This window comes from Maylandia zebra, linkage group LG17, assembly GCF_041146795.1.
Source record: "Maylandia zebra isolate NMK-2024a linkage group LG17, Mzebra_GT3a, whole genome shotgun sequence".
Lineage (NCBI taxonomy): Eukaryota > Metazoa > Chordata > Actinopteri > Cichliformes > Cichlidae > Maylandia > Maylandia zebra.
In genome coordinates, this window is record NC_135183.1 from 3904847 (window position 1) to 3927903 (window position 23057).

At 39.6% G+C, this 23057-nt stretch overlaps 1 protein-coding gene and 2 long non-coding RNA genes across 4 annotated transcripts; 1 reads left to right on the forward strand and 2 right to left on the reverse strand.

The window, feature by feature from the left end:
• The first annotated feature begins 1666 nt into the window (after positions 1-1666).
• Positions 1667-23057, forward strand: LOC143413122 (uncharacterized). Its single transcript, XR_013093704.1, has 3 exons — positions 1667-1804; positions 2540-2599; positions 22598-23057. It is a non-coding gene; the product is annotated as an uncharacterized LOC143413122 (long non-coding RNA).
• On the reverse strand, positions 9527-12412 carry crebzf (CREB/ATF bZIP transcription factor). Of its 2 annotated transcripts, XM_004575906.6 has the most exons (5): positions 12237-12412; positions 10834-11382; positions 10573-10733; positions 10326-10401; positions 9527-9926 (listed from the first exon to the last, which is right to left on the reverse strand). In XM_004575906.6, the coding sequence occupies exons 2-4, from the start codon at positions 11337-11339 to the stop codon at positions 10388-10390; spliced, it is 681 nt and encodes a 226-aa protein (XP_004575963.3). In that variant the 5' UTR covers positions 11340-11382; positions 12237-12412; the 3' UTR covers positions 9527-9926; positions 10326-10387. The 2 variants fall into 2 exon arrangements, with proteins under 2 accessions (XP_004575963.3, XP_004575961.2); XM_004575904.6 differs by having other exon boundaries at positions 10573-11382.
• LOC112431689 (uncharacterized) lies at positions 20345-20581 on the reverse strand. Its single transcript, XR_003022623.2, has 2 exons — positions 20464-20581; positions 20345-20381 (listed from the first exon to the last, which is right to left on the reverse strand). It is a non-coding gene; the product is annotated as an uncharacterized LOC112431689 (long non-coding RNA).

Below are 23057 nucleotides of genomic sequence, written 5' to 3' on the forward strand. Positions count from 1 at the left end.
GTAATCTACAGCTGTGGCCAAACGTTTAGAGAATGAGAAGTGTTGTATTCTTATTTACAAAGTTTGCTGTTTCAGTGATAGTTGTATATCATATTATATCACTTCAAACAGAGGTGACCCAGTAATGCTGCACTAATGAATTAGACTAACTATTCACTTTAGCTAAAGTTATTAAGTTAGCTAAAGAGTTGGGATGCTGTGTAAGACATAAATAAAGCTAAAATACAAAGGTTTGGACACCTTTTTGCATGTTTCCCTACTGTAGGGGTCTCTGCAAGCATACAGAGGGGGTACTCTGAGAGGGTCCAAGATGACAACTTTGGAATTCTACTAGAAACAGTCGATCATATTTGTCAAAGCTGAATTCAGGGCAAACTATGCTAAATTAGCGTTTTTAGCTAACAGCTACAATAAGCATAAAAGTTACCTTACGGCTATTATTTGTTAACTTGACGCTTGTTCTTATACATGTAATACATTTATTACCAACCTGAGAGTTTATCCGCTGGTCATTCGACATGACGAATGACTTCTGAAGTCTTAATTCAGCTCAAGACGCTGTAGATTCCCATCAGTAACACTTTCGGTCCGCTAGTAAAACGTAGTTCTATTAATCTGCGCTTGAACCGGAACCGGATGTAAGTTCCAAAAAACTGAATTTTGGAACTGAAATTGAATTGTAGAACTGAAACTGAATGGTGAGAAGTGAAACTGAAATTATTCGAGAGCTGAATTTTTAAAGGATAAAATGCAGTTTCAAAGCAAATCAATTCATTTTCAAAATATAAAATGCAATTTCAATTTAGTGATGATCATTTTCAAACCATAAATTCAATTTCAAATTAGACTAATTCAAATTCAGTTTTCAAAAGCATTTATTCAAGTTACAATTCAGATTCAATCTGAGCAATTCAAATTCAAATTTAACTTATTCAAATTCAGTTTCTGATGGCACAGATTTCTGCCCATAAGCGCGCACTGTAAATTGTGCCGAAAGCAAGTCTGGAAATACAATAAACCGGTGCATGCTCAATCTCTGACTGAAAGCACTAATTCGTCATTCGGCTTTTGTCAGATTAAATGTGTGATTATAATCAAATTTATTGGTGAAAACTACAAATACTTTGAATAAAAACAGTGAAATACCTTAATACTCATAACCAAACAATTATGTTAATTTGACATGCAAATATTGTAAAAATTATAGTTTTAGTCAGTTGTTTTTAAAAATACAAGAATTATATGTATTATATATATCCATGCACTTTACAACTGCATGGATGTACTGGGCCTACTTTTAACATGATTCATGAAATGATGCAAATTCAGGGATAGGACTAATAAAAATGTTTTCACAGAAGATGTCATTGTGAACCTGAGAGGTTGCCTCTCTATTTATAGGCTATATAAAAATATACAATTAAAATTGTGTACATTATGTTTTTGGTTTTTTTTAATCATTCGGGCTATTTGCAGCCTATTGTAGAGTAACCTATAAGAAATTATTATTTAACGACTAAGTAATGCTTGTATTCTTTATGTTTCTTTTAATGGCAATGTGATACTTAGACAAGACTACTTTTTTGGGTTAGGTTAGCAATGTCTCATTATTACAGGCTAAACAAACTTACAGTTCGTGGCTAGTTCACTAGTTCATGACTATAGCTAACAAGCCAGCACGAGAGAGAAGACGGGAGAAGAAAACGTCGAACTTTTAGCAACTACGTTTTTAGGACAAATTACAAACATACGAATTCAAGTGTTTTTTTGAGGATCTGTGTTTATTCGTCAGAAAGTCTGCACGGTAAGTTTAATATCTTGGCAACTTTTTTTTCGAGATAAAAGCACCAGTTGATATTTAGACCAATGCTCAATAACCTAGCGCTAGCATGCTAGTTCAGCTGAAAAGCAAAGGCAAACTTTTGAAATACTAAAAATGATCATCTGCGTCTTTTGTAAAAAGGTATTGGTCACATTAAGAGGCTATGTACTACATTGCAGAGTACACAAGAATGAGCCTTGTTGTTTTTTTAAATGTGTTGGCGCCAATTGCAGCCAAACATTCACCACATACTCTGCTTTCAAGCGGCATTTTTATCGTGTGCACAATGCACCTGCACTTCAAGCTACTCCTAAAGCTCTTGTTGCAGATTTAAAATGTGCGGTTTCATTATGTGCCCGCCATTTCCAAACAGTGAAAGAGCTAGTGTCTCACTTAAACGATCATATTACAGAGGGCAGGTCTGTGTCATGTCCAGTAAGTGGTTGTAAGCATATGTTTACAAAAAAGTCATCATTTACTTCTCACATGTGTAGGAAGCATAAAGCTTGTTCCCCAGATGGTATTGATGACATGTACGATTGTCCTCAGCCCCCAAATGACAGTACAGAATATTCAGAAAACACAGATGAAGCCATGCCATCTGCTAGTTCAGCCAGTGATATGCCAGAGAAGGATAGTCATTCTTATCTCAGAAGCATGTGTCTCTTTTACCTTAAACTGCAAGGACAGCTGCTAATTCCTGCCTCTACTATACAGACTATTGCTGAGGAAATGCAGAATGTGCACGAATTGGGTCAAGCCTACACAATAAATAAGGTAAGTTGTTTACTAAAAAATGAAATGAACCCATCAGATGAAGCAGTCACTAAAATCTGTGACTGCATTAAAGAGTCAGATTTGCTCTCTGCTTGCCATCAGGGACAACTAGGAACAACACACACCAGAAATCAAACATTCAAAAAAATGTTTAAATACACAGAACCCAAGAAAGTGCCATTGGGAATGGATGAAAACATGACAGGAAAATTTGCTTACTACATACCAGTTGGAGAAACTCTGAAGAGCTTTTTAGAGTCACAGTTATGGAGGAATACACAGTCACAACAGTTTGGGGGTCCTGATGTAGAAATTTTTAAGGATTTATATGATGGAAAATTTTTCAAATGTCACCAGTTCTTTAATGAAAACCCTGAAAGCCTCAAACTGATTTTGTACCAAGATTCAAATCAAATCAAATCAAATCACTTTTATTGTCACATCACATGTGCAGGTACATTGGTACAGCACATGCGAGTGAAATTCTTGTGTGCGAGCTTCACAAGCAACAGAGTTGTGCAAAATACAATAACATAAACAGGCAAAATATACGAATGGCTAAATCTGAAACTAATAAATATACGTACAATATATAATAGTATATGCAAAAAATAATAATTTCTGGATGTGTATACTAAATGTTTTTCTACGTGTGTGTGTGTGTGTATACACATATTTTACAAATTAAATAGAGTCAATAAATAAAATATATAAAAATATACAGAGTTGAGACATGTGCAAAACAGTGGCATTACTGTACAGTATGGAGTGCATAATGTTGAAGTTCCAGTAGTGAAGGTGAGGTGTCTATGACGTGTTCAGCAGTCTGACGGCCTGATGGAAGAAGCTGTCTCTCAGTCTGCTGGTACGGGACCGGATGCTGCAGAACCTCCTTCCTGATGGAAGTAGTCTGAACAGTTTATGGCTGGGGTGACTGGAGTCCTTGATGATCCTCCCCGCTTTCCTCAGGCATCACTTCCTATAGATGTCTTGGAGGGAGGGAAGCTCACCTCCAATTATCCGTTCAGAGCACCGCACTACTCGCTGGAGAGCTTTGCGGTTGTAGGCGGTGCTGTTGCCATACCAGGTGGTGATGCATCCAGTGAGGATGCTCTCAATGGCACAGTGATAGAAGGTCCTGAGGATGCGAGGGCTCATGCCAAATCTTTTCAGTCTCCTGAGAAAGAAGAGGCGCTGCTGCGCCTTCTTCACTGTTTTGTTCATTTGAGGTAGTGAATCCCCTGGGTTCTGCTAAAAAGACGCACAAACTTCTTCCAGTCTATCTGTCATTAAACAGTTTAAATATAAAGGATCCGAAGCACTTACAAAGCCATGTACTGTCAAACCTGACGGATCCAAATTATCAGGGCAAGCCGTTCAAAACTGGAACCTTTTGAGATTGCTGCCAGTTTTGATTGGTGACAAAATACAAAACCATGAGGATGAAGTATGGCAGTTAGCTCTCCAGTTGAAAAACATTGTGGATCTTATTTGTGGGAGCTACTACAATTTTAACATCCATTATCCATCTGAGCTGGCTTCCACTTTAGAGTTTCTTCAGAGGTGAGCAAATATGGCTTTGTTATTACTCATAACTGAGACTCTGGGATCTGGAGTCTGGCTTTGATGTGGTTGGAGTCCAGGGGCCCGTTCTTCGTACCTCGCTAAGTAAGTTAGCTGGATTAGATTGTTGACGATTTCGCGTGATCTTGGATCGTTCGGTTCCCTGAAGCTCATCCGGGACTTGCTGTCATAGCAACAGAGCCGTAAGCGTAAACCTGCTCGGGAGCAGGTTTACTTTATGTAAACAGGATTAGATCGCGGCCACGCAGGTATGTCCGCTTCATTTATACGAAAGCAACAGCGATATTCCACCACTGTTTCACCATAAATAAATAATATCAATGTAACTAAAGATAATGCAGCACTTGATCCTTTTATTGATTCCATACAGATACATACAGGTCATTTCCTAAAAAAGGGAAATGTACTATTAACATTCTATTACATGTATGTGATTATTACAGATGTAATTCATATTTCAGAGTAGTAATAGTAAATTACTTCGTGTAATCAAGATGGGAGACCACGGCTATAAAAGCGAAGGTGGATTTGGGAAGCCGATCAATGTTTCTACTATCGATGCGTAGCCCCTTTTACGACACCCAATGATCTCACATTACTTCATCCAGCTGTACTAATCGTCAACAGCAGGTGTGTTCGGAGAACCGGATTAGCGAGCTCACGGTTAGCGTGATGATTTGGTCTTGGATGTGTCATTTGATCTTGGATGTAGTAAGCGACGTACGAAGAACGGGCCCCAGGTCTGGCTCTGAGTCTTGGTCGGCTTTGGAGCCGGATTCAGTTGTTTTTTGTTGTTGTTGTTGTTTGTTTTAATAAAATAACAGTCTGAATCCGGGTCCAAGCCTGGCCGAGACTCAGGGCTAGACCAAGCGTCAGCTGACGTCTGACTACCTATAACCTTTGCTTTGGATTTTAAAATGCTAAAGTGTGACATATCACTGCAAAAGACACTCGTGAAGGGTGCCAATACTTTTGACCATGTCTGGGAAGGGATCTCAAAACTGGATTATAGATGGCAGAGAGTTGGTGTCGTAAACCACCGCCTCTGTTCAAAGATGGTCGCTCACAGTGGACACCAACTCTCTGCCATCTATAATCCAGTTTTGAGATCCCTTCCCAGACACCTTAACGCCCACTCACATCCTGGGCCATCTGATCTCAGGAATTTGCATAAGGTGGGGCCAGGTTTCACAATGAACTCACCCGAAACTCTGGCTGATTGGGACCCACACCCAGTTTCACATAAGTTTCACATAAGTTCGCTGCAATTGCAGCAAACTTATCAGTCTTTGCTCGATCACTGCGGGTGGACTTGTCATCAAAGCGTAGGTGTTGCATGATGTCTTGGAAGCGGTTTCGTGCCATAGTTCCAATTATCTGTGGGTTTCCCAGGTTTGCTGACCAGCAGTCATTTAGAGATGGAACCCTGTTAACCCCCCGCAAGATGACAATTGCAATAAATGCCATTAGTTCAGGGAGGTCCATGAACCAATGAACATGCTCCGTGCACCACTCAGCAGGCCATTTGTAAATATGTGTACAAATGGTTGGTTTTTTGTACTGTTTTTATCAATAAATCTCAGCAACAAAGGACATACACCCACCATGTGTGTTGATTTCTCCCTAAGATGGCAAACTGAAACACTCCCAAGTTGATGACTTTTGGAGATTTATTTCCCTGGATGATTGAGAATGCATCAAGACGAACACAAAAGGAAGTTCACAGCTTTTAGCAGCTCGCCCACCCCCTCATCCACACACCCCCACTCCCCTCCCTCCAGAATTCCCAGGTAACAACCTAATTTACATATGAATGACTAGCCAATTTAACTTCCACTTGGCTGAAGCTAAAGCTTAGCTAAAAGCCTACCAGCCATTTGGCTGCTCTCCGGGTTTTAAAGGTAGAAAAGCCAAATGGCTGCTCTCCGGGAGTTATTTTTTTAAACACGTTAACCTCCTAAGACCCGAACTCTTCCACAACATGCATTTTTAATTTCTCTTTGATATTTGGGCATATTGGGGCCCAATGAATGTAAAAACAAAGAATTACCAGATTTTTTTTTTTACCTTATTTTTGTTTTTAAGAAGAATGAGAGCCACATATGAGGATACTCGTTTAAAATTTTGATAGAACAGTAGCAGTATAATGTCCTCATAAGTAGATATCAGGCCCATGTAGGGCAAAATTGAGTATTTTGGTCTAAATAACCTAAAATGTGATGTCCACATATGTGGACGGCAGGTCCTAGGAGGTTAAAGGACTACTGCAACATTGTAGTAAACATGGGCTGGCCTCAACTTTCTGATCACGTGCTGCTGCCAAAATTTCAAATGAGTAATTTTCTCTCAAAATAGTACATTTCCTCAGCTTAAACATTTGATGTTACCTGAGATACATTGTGATTAAACTGTAGTTTTATGAGAGATGCATGTCATTACACTTTGTCAGCTTCTTCAGAATTGGGGTTGAAACTGATGGAAAGCTCTGTACTTGGACCTGGTGCAAAGCAAACCACTTCTATGCCTGGTGGTTCCATTAAAAGTGCTGAAAGTGAACCAATTTATGTGAAACTTGAAACACGCACTGTATAACATGCACCAAATAGGTCGATGTCAAAACAGTGCTTTCACAAAATATATTAAACACAAAAATGAATTAAAATATGGCATTCACTGGAACAGTGGTTCTGAAACTTTTTTTTGCTAGGCCCCCCTTTGTTTTACAAGAAAATCTTTGCGCCCCCCACCACCTAAATCCCCTAGTTTATTTCACACCTCAAACATTTAGTAAACCAATTAAACAAATAAAAGCTGCAATAAATTACAGGTAGCAATAAACTACTAACTGTTTTTTGTTACATCCACATCTACACGGGTATTTTTGAAAACGCAGCTTTTTCTATGCGTTTGGACCTTTCGTTCACACGTAAACGCCGTTTCAAATTGCCGAAAAAGGAGAACTGTCAGATTTGGAGATTTTCAAAAACTCAGTTTTTGTATTTACTTGTGGACGAGGAGTTTGTCAAGCAACGTCAAAAGGTATGTGCCTTTTTTCACGTCACGCTGTGCGCCATGTTTACATGAGATGAATTTCTACAATGGCAGATGGATAATCTTCCTATCTGCAGTTTTTACACGCTTACATATACACACGCAATTAGTGTCCCTCCATTTAGAAAGACAGGCGCCATGATGGAATTATTTTACGTGTAGTTGTTTTTTTTCCTGTGTGATAATATTCAACATTACTATTGATACATTTTTCAAAAAAATGCAGCTGTGCAAAATGGTTTTAGAAACATAAACTAGTGTTTTTCCGCGATTTGGACAGGGGGAACAAATTGTGGCAGGATCACCCTGATATTATTTGTATCCCACTGTAACTTTACTGTATAAAGAGCTGTATAAAAAGCCTCCAAAGTTTCAGGAGTTGTAAGCCAAGAAGTGTTTGTGAACTAAAAATCAAGAATGCGGGATACTGTCCATGATAGCTCAGTAGGTAGCGTGTTTGCCCCATAATTGGAAGGTCGGGGGTTCAAATTTGCTGAACGGCTATCCTGAGCAAGGTACCATTCCTACAAACTGCTCCCCGGGCACCTGATGTGGCTGCCCACTGCTTCACTGAGTGAATGGGTTAAAGGCAGAGAGAGTAATTCCACCCCCCCCCCCATTGATTAATAAACTATACACACACAAGAAGTTGTTTAACTGCAAATCTAATCCCTGCAATATCCCAACAGCACATCTCAGTGTTACTACATGACAAAGAAATGCAGCTCAGCATGATCCTTTGGTCTTAAACTGTAAGAAGTAAACATAAAACGACAGTAGTTTTTTTTTTTAATTACCCAGACTGCCCTGTAATTAGGAAACTTCTCTATCATTTAATTGTCTATTACTTCGTAGTATGAATGTCTGTGGCAGTGTTTTTATTAGCAGCACAGGCAGCTGCCAAAGCTATGTAAATAAAGTCCAAATTCTATGCCCTCCACATTTTCCAAAGACATCTAGTAGGTTGGCATCTTTCCTGGATCAAGTCTGACCTCCGGGCCGTATGTTGGACACCCCTGATTTAAACTGACTGGAGCTGAAACTGCTCATTTCTTACACAGTTGTACAACAAATAGTCAACAATGTCCACGTATGTCACATGCAATGCTTCAAGTACCTTAAATATGCATTATTCCTCATTGCCAGCAGGGGGTGACTTCTTTAGGCATACATGAGGTATGTGAATTCATACATTAAAAAAAACAAAACAGTGCCATTTGTACTACAAGTGGGGGGGATTTTTTTTTTTTAAGTATACAGCTCACATGCAGACTGATATCCATGAGGATTGACACAGATGATCATTAAGCTACAGATCTTACAGTCTGACTTGTGAGTGAATGAGTTTCCCACTGTCGATGGTTTTGGTTTTCTGCAATGTTATACAACACTTTCAAATCAGAGTCCAACAGCCTGTAGCTAACCATCACGAGAAGAAAAATATATAAACTTTGGACAGTCAGAGAAGCTATGTACTTATTTGGTTTCCATGCTAAGCTCACCTAATAGACTCCACTTTCACATGCATCACAATTTAATGCCTGGCTGATCAATCATTCCAGTCTGCATACGCGCACTGAAGAAAAATGAAAGATCTCAGTGGATCAAAGGTAGTTTTCAAATAAACTATATTACAATGTATACAATATTAGTGATTGAAATTAAAGCAATTCACTTAAATCCATCTGCTGTCTACAGACCACACTTTACTGTGTAGAGATCTGACTCATTACACCCATTTTCACTTGAAAATAAAAGCTTTCCACTAGTTTTCACATGGACAGCTTTTCATGTGACGCAAACTTAAGGATAGAGCAACTTATGAAAGCCGAACATTTGAATTGAACTAATGAGTTAAGCTCAAAGTAAGGTTTCCTGTTCCAAAGTAACTACACAATTACTGAAAATGGTGTTTGACAGTCACATGGCTGGCAATCCCAGCAGTGTAAATATACCCTGACGTGTAGGAGTGAAAAGATCACCAGGGACTGGCTTGGTACAGTTTAAGTGGACTGACCGAGACCTATAAAAACGCCACTAATTTTAGGTGTAGGATGTGGCTGTGTAATCTGAAGTAAATGGGATAAAACATGGGCAAGAAAACCCCTGTGGGCCCTCATGCTTTGTGCTTCCATCAAATGAGGTCTTGGTCATTTGTTTTGACAACCTTTACCAGACTTGACCCAAATGTTCAGTTTATCGGCAGAGAGCTTGCTGTTTAGAGAGAGAAAAAGAGACACATTAATATCAACAGTACTAAACAAGACTCAAAAACAAAACAAAACCAGCAGATGCTTTTAAGTCAAAAGTACTGTAAATAAGATTTATTTGTCCAACATTTCTCAAAGGCCATTTACCTAAAACAGTATGTGTTCAGAGTTATGTACACATTTACACATTTTTTTCCACGTACAGCAGATTTTTCTGAGTATGTTAAATATACATTCCAACAATATATACAAGTTATAATTCTTAGACTGTTAAACTTGTGTTTGCATAAACGAGAAGCTATTGTCAGCCCTTAAAAATGCTGCGGGAGCTATGCTGACAGGATCAGCAGCTACAGATGTTGTGGAGTAGTGATGAAATAGGATCACAAATACCATTTGATACCGATACTACCTTTAAAAAAATACCAGGCCACGATGGCAGCCGCTTGTCCAGCCTCTTCCCCTTCCACCAGCAGAATCCACTTTAGCATAAAGAAAAATAGGTGGCGCTAAATGAAAGTATTCTTTTGTACAGGGGTGCAGGTTCACAAAGAGATTAGTTCTACAAAAACTGAACATACAAAAAAATTGTCTTCCGACAGATTATTGCTTTTCCAATTTGAGACGATATAAGATCACTCTTTGTGGACCCGCACCTTTATCTTAACATCTTAAGATTAAAGATAAAAGACAATTAAGAGTAAAACCTAATTAACTTTAATCAAGTTATTTCCTATAACAACAATCCATATGGAAAAGACGTGCTCAAAAACTAGCAGGAAAATAAAGTTATAGAAACAAAAACACTGGCGTCGCGGCTGAATGCTATACCCTGTGAAATAAAACAAAACAGAAAATGTCTGTTCTTGTCTGATCCTTACCATGGAGTCAAGCAGACAAAGGCGTTCTGAAAGCCACTCATCCCGCATGGTGGATCAACCAATTACCTAGAAGAAACTGTCAACAAGGTTTAGCAGCAACATGAACTCCATCATCACACAAAAACACATGCACAGTTCTTAGGTAATTAATCAATTCAAAGCGTTCATCCAGCCTCAAGTTCAGCACACTGAGCCCCATCAAGCTCAGTCTCAATATCTGAAAACAAAGAGAAGTACTTGACCCTACATTTTGAGCACCGTGCTTGCACTCTCTGCACACTTGGTGCAGAACTCCACTGAGACATGATTCTTGTCCACATGAAGACACACGCCACCAGATGTTTCTTTTTCCTCCACTCTGGCCCATTTCCTGGGCAGGGCGTAGTCGTGCTCGTTTGAGTTGGGCCCCTGGAAAAGTGAGGAAGATAATTTCATCCCATTCACACCGCTCAGCCTGGACAAGAGCTGGGCTAACATGCTCTCATTTGCCAGCACAGCCCTCAAGTACCTGGTTTCATCTTCCAACTCTTCCACTCTCTTGGTCAGCTGAGAATTTTCTATTTTGAGCGTGCTATTTTCCGTTGAAAGCATGCCGATCTTCTGCTCCAAGCTATTGACATATTCCTTCTTCTTGAGACGATTTAATCTGGCAGCGATTGCATTTTTGTTAGTCACGTGACTTGACTGTTTTTGCCTGCTGTTCTGGGAGTCAGAGGAATATCTCTCAGGAGATGAGGCAGTTGAAGCTTCAAGCCCGGAGTCTCCATCTTTGGTGTTGTACACACAGAGATCAGCCAAATCAATATTGAAGAGCGAGGATGAAGCATCTCTGTCTAGTGTCCATTTTAAGTCTTCAAACAGGTCATCAAGCTCTACTCCAGCAACATCCACATCTTTAACTCGGAATCCGTCACATGGAATCGGAAGATCTTTCATACTTTCCACATCTACCGCCTCAACCTCTGGAGACTGCACTTTTGTGTTGGTGACAGTGCGACTTCTTCTAGTGATCATTGTGGTTTGTCAGCTGGACTGCAAGAAACCTGTCCACAAAGACCTGAACATGTAAAGACAGAAACATACAATTATGTTGGCGTAGATTTGATTACCAAACAAAGGTAATACAGTAAACACAGGCCAATGAACAATAACTAATTTACAACTGTACAGAATAATCCAAACATTTATAAAATTGTCGGCATAGTGTTTATTTTCTACCAAACTAATATGAAAGACGTTTAGAGTATTTTCCCGTTTGGGCTCGAAAAATAATTCACTCCTATTAAATCACTTATGAACCACTTCGTGTTAGGTACTGGCACATTCTCCTTACAGGCGCGCTGAGATATCTATTGCTTAAACGTAATAGGAACTTATAATGGCCTCTTGCTAAGCTAAGGCCTAGCTTTACCTAGCCTCTTGCTAAGCTAAGGCTCAGCATTAGCTTCACCTACAATAGGTACTTTTTACAGTAAGTGCTCGACAACACACCACAGAAAGTCGTTTGTTCAATATAAAGATACATTTCCGCATTATCGCAACATTCGCAGATTGAGATACCAAATAATAACATCATCACAAATATTAAGGGCTCTGTCAGCAAGCTCACTATAGTTCTATAGTGAGCTTGCTGACAGAGCCCTGGTTGTCCTAAAACCACGTTCGCCTTACCGCCAAGCTAATATTCGTAAAATACGGTTAGCTTTGATTTAATCAGTAATGTTCTGATACATTGAAAGAGAGAGTAAAATATATCCAAGACATACAGTCTAATTCATTTGAAAGTTGAAGTATAAAACGTCCTCTTTTACCGTCCGCTCACATGCTTCTTAGCTGCGGCTAGCCTTGCTAAAACACTAAGGCTCTAACTCATAATGACGCAGCACACTAGTTCTTCAACCGTGTACTTACCTCCCTTTTAGGGAAAACGGCAATAAATGCTTTTGGTATATCCGTTGATTAAATTACCAAGATTACAGATTGCTTATCTGTTTCCTTTTTCTGAAGAATCCGAAATTTTAAACAGAAAACAACACAGAGCAGTCCAAAGAGTGTAACCGAATACCTTCACAGTCAGTTCAGACGACACTTCCGGAAAATTCTTCTTCTTCTTCACAAGGTTAGCAAACATCAAAATGGTGCATTACCGCCACCAACTGGTGTGGAGTGTCCGAAAAATTCATTCAAAATAAGAGCCTTACAACGAACCATTTAAGATGTGCATTTCACAATGGCAAGTCTCAATACTCTAAATTTAAGCAGCGTTTTGTTGCAGTCTCAATACGACGGAAAATCGTACTAGTAGTTCATAGCCTTGTTACTGTAATTACCTTCTTTTTGGTCTAACCAATGACTGTAGAAATGACTGTTTTCTACCAATAAGCTTCAACGTGTCCGGGTCTCTGCTTGCCCATGTTATCACTAATATTCCCTCTATTCACCACATCACCCCTGTCCTGAAGCAGCTTCACTGGCTTTTGAAACTAGGGTGATGTACACTAACCTCATTTAGTCGTGGTCATGTGACCTGGGTGTTTAGAACCTGTTTCGAAACATCTGAGCTTCAGAGGCCCGACACAGTTTCAAAACATCTGAGCTTCCCATCTTTCCCACCTCTAAGTATTAATGACATGTTAGGATAAACATATTATCTTAATGTATCATTTTGAGACTAAAATCAAATTTTAGACATTAAATTCAAAATAGTATTTTGAGGATAAAGAGGATAAGATGATTTGAGAAAAGCCAAGTGTGAGTCAGTTTCCTTAATTCTGGAATGTGAGTTAAGCCTAATCTGATTGCAAAACCTGCCAGACAGCACAGGATATAAAAGCAAACAAAAAATCCTGAATCAAAAATGTAATGGCTTACAAATTCCGAGTTGCATTTTTTTAACAGTGCAATTTACTCTCAGAAATAGAAGATATAATTTTCCAACTTAGAGAGAGATGTCAAAAGGTAAACAGTGAATAGATTCAAGGTCTTTAAGTGATATGTGGTGTACTGCACTAAACGTGCTAAATACAAGACTTCACTTCATAATGTAGCAGTGGTTATGAGTCCATCCATTTGGATGGGAGAAGCAAGGTGAACATGAAGGAAGCTGGCAGTCTGAATGTGCAGTGGAACCAGGAAAGGTGGCATGGTTTTGCAATTTGCAATAGAGCTGGAGGTTATCCAAGCTCTCTGTTGTACCTTTAACTAGAGGCAGATCACAATTAGAATTAGAATTAGAACATACTAAATTTTTTTTTTTTTTTTTTTTTTTTTTTTTTTTTTTTTTTTGTGTGTTGTTTGTTTGCTTGTCTTAGTTTGTTTGTTTGTTTAGAAATGGACAGAGAACTGACAGTATGATTATTGCAGTTGTATATTTATTTATTAATGTTTCTGTCCATCCAAAAATATTAATAAAAAAAAAAAAAAAAAAAAAGAATTAGAACATACTATGCCAGCTTTATTTATAAAGCACTCTAACATAAAACCAGGGTTCACAAAGTGCTGTAGGCGGATTGATCCAAATATTGATCATATCAATACCAAGTCTGCATCGGTATCGGATCGATACTAGCCTGGTGAGATTGATTCTTTACTTCCGCTCTTGTTTGCAATGCTGTGGTTTTGGCAAAGGCCAAACAGCCAGGTTGCTGGACTTGCCGTTCCTGTGTCAGCACAAAGCAGGCACACTTTGCTCCCCCTCCCCCCTCTTGTGTTTAGATGTTGACATGACATGACTTGGACGCTTTGGGGGTTGTTAAGTTGTTTACATATTATTTATATTTTCACCAGCTGTTTTTGTATTATAGTTTCTTAACAGTATTTGCTTGTTTTAATTTGTTTACTGGTTTGCATGCACTTCATCACTAAATCACTTTAAGGATATTTGCACTGTACAAGACACTTACAAATGTGGATTGCACAACACTGGACATCATATTTCTTCATTTCCATTCAATACTTGTACAGCTGCTCTTATTATATATATATATATACATATATATATATATATACATATATATATATATATACATATATATATATATATATATATATATATATATATATATATATATATATATATATATATATTATATATAGTTATTTTATTTTCAACTTTAATTTATATATTTTATCTTATTCTTTCCCAGTTAAATTTACCCTTCATTCTTTTCTTTTTTTTCTTTTTTCTTTTTTTTTTTTTTGCCTGTCCCGTTTGGCTCTTTTGCCATCAGAATTGTTGTCTAAAGGCAAAGAAAGATGCCCAACGGATTTACTTTACCAAATTGACCATCCCAGCCTTGCCGTAATGGTCCATTTGATTCACCTTTTATTGTTTATTTTATTTTCACTTACTGAATACGGGACAGACTTGACTGGGGGAAAGAAGGGGAGAAAGAAAGAGGGAAAGAGAAACAGCTGAGAAGAGGGACGGGGGAGAAGGGCAAAAAACAAAAACCAACAGAATGAGCAGAAAAAAAAAAAGAAATAAAAAATGCATATATTACTTTTGTAAACATATGCTTACAACCACTTACTGGACATGACACAGACCTGCCCTCTGTAATATGATCGTTTAAGTGAGACACTAGCTCTTTCACTGTTTGGAAATGGCGGGCACATAATGAAACCGCACATTTTAAATCTGCAACAAGAGCTTTAGGAGTAGCTTGAAGTGCAGGTGCATTGTGCACACGATAAAAATGCCGCTTGAAAGCAGAGTATGTGGTGAATGTTTGGCTGCAATTGGCGCCAACACATTTAAAAAAACAACAAGGCTCATTCTTGTGTACTCTGCAATGTAGTACATAGCCTCTTAATGTGACCAATACCTTTTTACAAAAGACGCAGATGATCATTTTTAGTATTTCAAAAGTTTGCCTTTGCTTTTCAGCTGAACTAGCATGCTAGCGCTAGGTTATTGAGCATTGGTCTAAATATCAACTGGTGCTTTTATCTCGAAAAAAAAGTTGCCAAGATATTAAACTTACCGTGCAGACTTTCTGACGAATAAACACAGATCCTCAAAAAAACACTTGAATTCGTATGTTTGTAATTTGTCCTAAAAACGTAGTTGCTAAAAGTTCGACGTTTTCTTCTCCCGTCTTCTCTCTCGTGCTGGCTTGTTAGCTATAGTCATGAACTAGTGAACTAGCCACGAACTGTAAGTTTGTTTAGCCTGTAATAATGAGACATTGCTAACCTAACCCAAAAAAGTAGTCTTGTCTAAGTATCACATTGCCATTAAAAGAAACATAAAGAATACAAGCATTACTTAGTCGTTAAATAATAATTTCTTATAGGTTACTCTACAATAGGCTGCAAATAGCCCGAATGATTAAAAAAAACCAAAAACATAATGTACACAATTTTAATTGTATATTTTTATATAGCCTATAAATAGAGAGGCAACCTCTCAGGTTCACAATGACATCTTCTGTGAAAACATTTTTATTAGTCCTATCCCTGAATTTGCATCATTTCATGAATCATGTTAAAAGTAGGCCCAGTACATCCATGCAGTTGTAAAGTGCATGGATATATATAATACATATAATTCTTGTATTTTTAAAAACAACTGACTAAAACTATAATTTTTACAATATTTGCATGTCAAATTAACATAATTGTTTGGTTATGAGTATTAAGGTATTTCACTGTTTTTATTCAAAGTATTTGTAGTTTTCACCAATAAATTTGATTATAATCACACATTTAATCTGACAAAAGCCGAATGACGAATTAGTGCTTTCAGTCAGAGATTGAGCATTGAGTTTATTGTATTTCCAGACTTGCTTTCGGCACAATTTACAGTGCGCGCTTATGGGCAGAAATCTGTGCCATCAGAAACTGAATTTGAATAAGTTAAATTTGAATTTGAATTGCTCAGATTGAATCTGAATTGTAACTTGAATAAATGCTTTTGAAAACTGAATTTGAATTAGTCTAATTTGAAATTGAATTTATGGTTTGAAAATGATCATCACTAAATTGAAATTGCATTTTATATTTTGAAAATGAATTGATTTGCTTTGAAACTGCATTTTATCCTTTAAAAATTCAGCTCTCGAATAATTTCAGTTTCACTTCTCACCATTCAGTTTCAGTTCTACAATTCAATTTCAGTTCCAAAATTCAGTTTTTTGGAACTTACATCCGGTTCCGGTTCAAGCGCAGATTAATAGAACTACGTTTTACTAGCGGACCGAAAGTGTTACTGATGGGAATCTACAGCGTCTTGAGCTGAATTAAGACTTCAGAAGTCATTCGTCATGTCGAATGACCAGCGGATAAACTCTCAGGTTGGTAATAAATGTATTACATGTATAAGAACAAGCGTCAAGTTAACAAATAATAGCCGTAAGGTAACTTTTATGCTTATTGTAGCTGTTAGCTAAAAACGCTAATTTAGCATAGTTTGCCCTGAATTCAGCTTTGACAAATATGATCGACTGTTTCTAGTAGAATTCCAAAGTTGTCATCTTGGACCCTCTCAGAGTACCCCCTCTGTATGCTTGCAGAGACCCCTACAGTAGGGAAACATGCAAAAAGGTGTCCAAACCTTTGTATTTTAGCTTTATTTATGTCTTACACAGCATCCCAACTCTTTAGCTAACTTAATAACTTTAGCTAAAGTGAATAGTTAGTCTAATTCATTAGTGCAGCATGTTTTCCACCCCCCATTTACAGCATGTCTGACTGCCTGTTCAGCATATGCAAAAATATATGATGAGTTTAAGCATGTGATGACTAAGGCCTTCCATTATGGTGTTTGTCATCACATGTCACAGACATCTGGATGATCATTTGGAATAAACAAAACTAAAAACTTGTTACTTCATCTTTTATCTTTATTATTATTATTATTGTTCTTATTTTACATTTTTCATTGTTAGGCATTGGGTTTATTTGTAGTAGTCCTTTCCAACGTCTTTCCCTCTTCCATGTTACTGTGTCAGCTTGTCAGCATCTATTTGGGTATGTAAGTGGAACAGAAAGTAAGGAAATCCAAAGTGCCATTAAAACCAGGAGAGGTTCTTATATTTCAGAAGAAGGGATTAATTCAAAAGAAATGACCTCAATGCCATATTTTATTTAGGAACCCTAGAGAGCACTTTGCAAAATAACACATTCTTATAATTTCACCCTCAGATGAGCCAAGCTACAACTGTCAGGGAAGGTGATGTAGGTACAGAGCATATGAGAGTGGTTAAGTTAATGTCTCTTGTCTAGATCTTTTTTTTTTTAAGAGGACAAGAGAGATGAGGCCAATCGCAATAGTTTAAGTTTTCTATCGAGAAAAAGTTATTTCGCAATACATATCGTTATCATTCTATCGCCCAGCTCTACTTAGGATACAGTGTGCAATACAAGGGGAATTCAGAAATAGTTACTGGGACTGAATTACTATGTAATAGTTTATTCATAATTATCTCTTTCATCTTAAATGTAATCCCAACACTGAGAAATACAAAAAAGTAACTATTGAGGTTATTTTTTCAAGTTGTTACAAAAGATCCAACTACTATCAAAGCTTTTTTTTAAAGCTTTAGCTCTTAGCAATGTAATGTGTAAACCACTTATTGAAGCCTAAACAGAAACACATGAAAGGAAATCCTGTTTCTTTATTAATCACTAGAGCATGTTGCATAAAAAGAGATGATGTGTGCTAAAGTCAGGGTTTAAAAGCCGGACAGTGTTTTTTGTTTTAGTTTTTTGTTTTTTTACACAACACCAGAACGACTGCAGGTGTCCGTAAATTGCGGTATTTGAGAAGAGGAGCAAGAATTCAGAAGAGGAGAAAGCATAAAGGGGGTGACTTTTTAAAAGTGTCAGGTAATTTAAAATGCAAAGTTTTTATCAACTCAACAAACATCAGCAAACACACAAACTTGTGTGCAGCGTGTAGTTTGTCACACAGTATGTTGCTAGCGCAAGCTCCAGCTGCTGTATTTCACAGGGAAAGAAAACAAAGAGAGCTAACTTCACTCAGAGATAGAGAAATATAAGAAAGACAGGACAAGAGAAGAGAAGAAGAAGAGAGGAAGAACTGCTCAGTGAGATTTGATAAACTGGAAATCCTCATGTTTTTAAGTTAGATATTGGGTCTGTACATGTGACATAATATTTTTTCATATTGTGAAACATGCTGCAAAACAAACTGAGGCAGACTAATTGTGCTATTTAAAGGCTGCATGAAAATCCTCTGCAGGTTAATTCAGGATAGCAAACCGGTTAGTTTGCTGTACTGTGATGGATTTAAAGTAAAAAACAGTGTGTGACTGGTGTGGCTGTGGTTTCTTGGTCAGAGTTAGGTTACATCAAGTGAAGCAGGGATTTATATGAAATTTAGCTGATGATGCTGAGATTCATTTACTCAATTCCACCTTCATACCAACTTTATACTGTCTAATATAAAGACAGTGTACTGTAAGTGTAGAGGATGAAAATCAGGCAGGACAACTCATGAAACATCTTTTGACATCTGGGCCCTGTTTCAGGAAGCCGGTTTAGTGGAAAAACTGAGTAAGTATACCCTGAGTTAACGAAAACTCTGGGTTTTCGGTTTCACAAAGCGAGTTCAGCTGAAGCCTGAGTGAGTCACTATGACGACACACGCCGTGAAGCTAACCTGCCCCCTAGCAGGTTTACTACAACTAACCCTGACTGACCCCGCCTCTTTGTCGGAAACCTGACAGCAGGAAGTGTCAGACATGGCGTGTCCCTTCCTTGAAGAGCCAGTAGATCTTGAAGCCCAAATTCTCCGCAGAGCACTCCGCCGGGAGAGAGTGATCAGAGCGCGTATGGACATCTTATCATTTCCTGATGATTTCCTGTGCGAACGTTACCGTTTCTCAGCACAATCAATAAGTTATTTGGATAACATCCTCAGGCCATATATTGCGCATGTGACACATCGCGGACATGCGCTCAGTCCATTACATATTCTTTGTACCGCACTCCGTTTCTTTGCAAACGGGAGCTTTCTGTACAATATCGGTGACGCTGAGCACGTTTCCAAGGCTACCGTCTGTCGGGCAGTCAGGAATGTCACAGTAGCACTGAAACGTCTCCTGCACTCGTTTGTGGTGTTCCCCGGTCACAGACCCACAAGATTCATCAAAGAGGGATTCCACAAAATTGCAGGTATCAGGATGAACAAAACTCAATGCATGATGTGGTGATACGTGAACTACCACTCAAATGGTACATAAATTTCCAGGGTTCCCAGGCGTGATTGGCTGTATAGATGGCACCCACATCCCAATCATTGCACCCTCAGCAAATGAAGGAGACTATGTGAACAGGAAGTCCGTCCACAGCATCAATGTACAGGTACATAATTCCCTGTAGCATTTCACACCAACAAGTGATGGCATCATGGTAATGGATGCTAATATGTGTTCTCTGCACTGGGCAGATCATATGTGATGCTGCCAACATCATCACAAATGTGGAAGCCAAGTGGCCAGGCTCTGTACATGACTCACGAATCTTCCGGGAATGTACACTGAGCACCAAATTTGGACATGGTGGGTCGAAGTAACTGTGAAATATACAGAGACCAATTGCCACAGGGACGTTTGCACTGACATGTATTCTTCTGTCCTAGGAGAGTTCACTGGCCACCTGCTTGGTGATAGGGGGTACCCATGTCTACCCTATTTGCTCACCCCTTACCCTGACCCTGAACCGGGCCCACAGCAGCGTTATAATCTGGCCCATTGCAGGACACGGGCCAGAGTTGAAATGACCATCGGAATGCTCAAGGCCCGGTTCCAGTGCCTTCGTGGACTCAGGGTCACCCCAGAAAGGGCATGTGACATCATTGTGGCATGTGTGATCCTACACAACATTGCCACGATTAGAGGTGAACAGTGTCCAGCTGAACCAGACAACAGCAGTGATCCACACGATGAACATCCTGACCCACCCACGAACGTACAGGATGAAAGATGCCCATATGCCACAACCATTTCCTGTGACCCGTCAACCCAACATGTTACAAGACAAATACACAGATACTGTGGTCAACTGCCTTTATTGGTCACCCTGTATGTCCTGTACACAAAGAATAAATGCGTATATTAGTATGTTGTACAAACACTGACATGATTCGTCCATCTATGATCACTCCACCCACCCTTAACTGTTGTTCCAGCAGTACAATCTCCAGCTTCGACTTTTGGATCTGCAGCTGGAGGTGCACCATTTCCATGTCGCACTTTCTTATCTTCCTGGCCAGATATGTCTTATACAGCTGCTTCACAGGGAGCTATTGCAACAAGGGACATAGCATTGGCATCCATAGTACATGCCTACTTAGGTTGGTTGTAAATCAGTGCTGAACAACCCACTGTGGAAAGGTTTGTTGTAGGAGTGGCTGGACCCTCTTCCTCTTCATTTCCAGCATCACTCTGCCGGGGACATAGTAAGTCCATGGTGTCATCATAGTACCACATTGTCGTCAGTTGTTATATTTTCCACTGTACACTGTATACCTCATAGTGTGGCTCTGTTGCGGCCTCCTCTGTAGCAGCTGTCACTGTTTTGTCATCATGTGCCTGTGGTGGAGACATTTAACAACATTGCTGTTCTACTGTTGACACATGTAGTCTGTGGAGTATTACGAGTACTCACAACTGCATGTCGGTCTGGCTCAACAGGGGGCTGCACCAGATGCAGTATACCATCACCGTCAACTGGAAGAATATGGGGTTCATACAGGTCACTCATGACTTATGTGGGCGCAAATGGCAATTACCAGACATACCAATCACCATACACCTCATTGTCAGTATGCTCTCAGAGACAACCGACACTGAGGGAAGGCAAAATCAGTAGGTGTCAGGGTGGAAACGCTTTTATGAGCTTTATGTTGCATTGAGGTATATGTTCATATGTTACACTTATTGGGAAAGGTACGGAATGTACTACTCGCTCTGTCTCTGGGAACAGGGAGCTCACCCTGTGGGAGGTTAACACACACACACGCATGTATGCAAAATTAAAGGACACTGCTATGCTCATAATAAAGACGTACCACTGCAGCTCGGTGTGTGTGAGTCTCTCCCTGGGCCCTCACCCGTGCAGCACGTTAACAGTTTCCAAGTGTCTCAGTGTTGTTTATTCACCTAACTGTTTGATGACTGTCATTCTCTGTCAGTAGGACAGTAACTTCACTACGACATAGTTCATTTTGGTCAAGGTGACTGTGCAGAATGGATGTATGCACGCCATGTATTGTTTTGGATTTACCCCTTATGTAGGCACTTGTGTCTTGTGGGGTTGTTGCCACAGAGGATGTCCCCGCAGAGATGCCTTCAGCCACAGGGCGCCCACTGTTTTGGCTGAGGGCCAACTGCTCAGCCTCTGTGAGTGGTGGTGGTGGAGGACCCCCACCTGTTTTTCGGGCCTCCGCTTTTTTTCTGTTGGCTGTGACGGCACACATTTGGGCATACAGAGTAGGCAAATGTGTACTTGTGATGTGCTCAGATAATTTCAATATGTGCTTACAGGTGGTATATTACTGTAGCCTCTAACTGCAATTGATTTACATAGGACACACAGACCAAGCACTATGGCTCATAATACAATTACACCTTACCTGTTTGGACTATATTTTTATACTTCATTTTTACTTGCTGCCAGGAACGTTTGGGGCCTGTTGGGTTGCACCTGCGCTCACATCACATCACAAAATAAAATGTATAACATAATAAATAGAATGACATATGATAAAATAACATGTTATATGGGTGGAAATCCCTAGATCAATGTTTAAATTAACACTCACGCGTTGACTCTGTCGGCTATGTTTTGCCATGCATGCTCCCTTTCCTTTGCAGCTGAGGCTGTGTTACTTTTTTTCTGCATGATGTGCATGCTGTCGGCATATGCTGCCATCAGAATTTCGGCCTCGAGCGCTGTGAAATACGTCTTTCCCTCCGTCTCCATGGTGACTCGCTTAATCTGTGCTCCACTGATCGGGGCTTTATGTATCCTCGTGCGCGTGCTTAACTTGGGGTTGTAGCAACTCCGCGTTGATTGAACTAATTGTTATCAGCCTTTCTGAAACCGAATATTCCGAGTTGGACAGTTCGGGGTTACTCAACCGTGAGTGTCGTTTTTCACTCTGAGTTTTCTAAACCGGCTTCCTGAAACAGGGCCCTGGGCCCTTGCTTTGCATGTTTGTTGTCTTTTGCTGTGTTTCATTGTGGAGTGTTTTATTTATTTTTTGTATTGCATGTTTTGGTAATCTGTTTTGTCCCGGAGAGACTCCGCCCTAATTTGACACACCTGAGAGGTGACAGCCGGCGGTGATTGCAGTACGTGGCGAGGGCATACGACGGCCAGTGTTCGGAGAGACAGAGGGAGCTGTGCTGCTGCTGGAACAGCTTGAGGCCAGAGGACGCTACGGTGGGGGATTAGTTGGCAGCGTGACAGCGCCCTACCTCCTACGGCGAGACCATAGTGCTGGCGTGACGTCGCTTTTCGGTGTCACGCCAGCACTATGTCTTTAGGAGCTCTGCCCATTCGGGGTAAGTCCTGCGACATATCGTGCTGCAGTATCCCGAGCCACTGGAAAGAACAGTGACTGTCGCTGCCCCTCTCTTTTCCAGTACCCCGGAGCGGAGAGACTGACAGGACGGCCGGGGACGCCGCCGGGCTTTCCTTGCCCGTTCCGATTTTGCTGGACTTTGACGCTGTGGCTGACGCAACTGGACTTTTAGTATT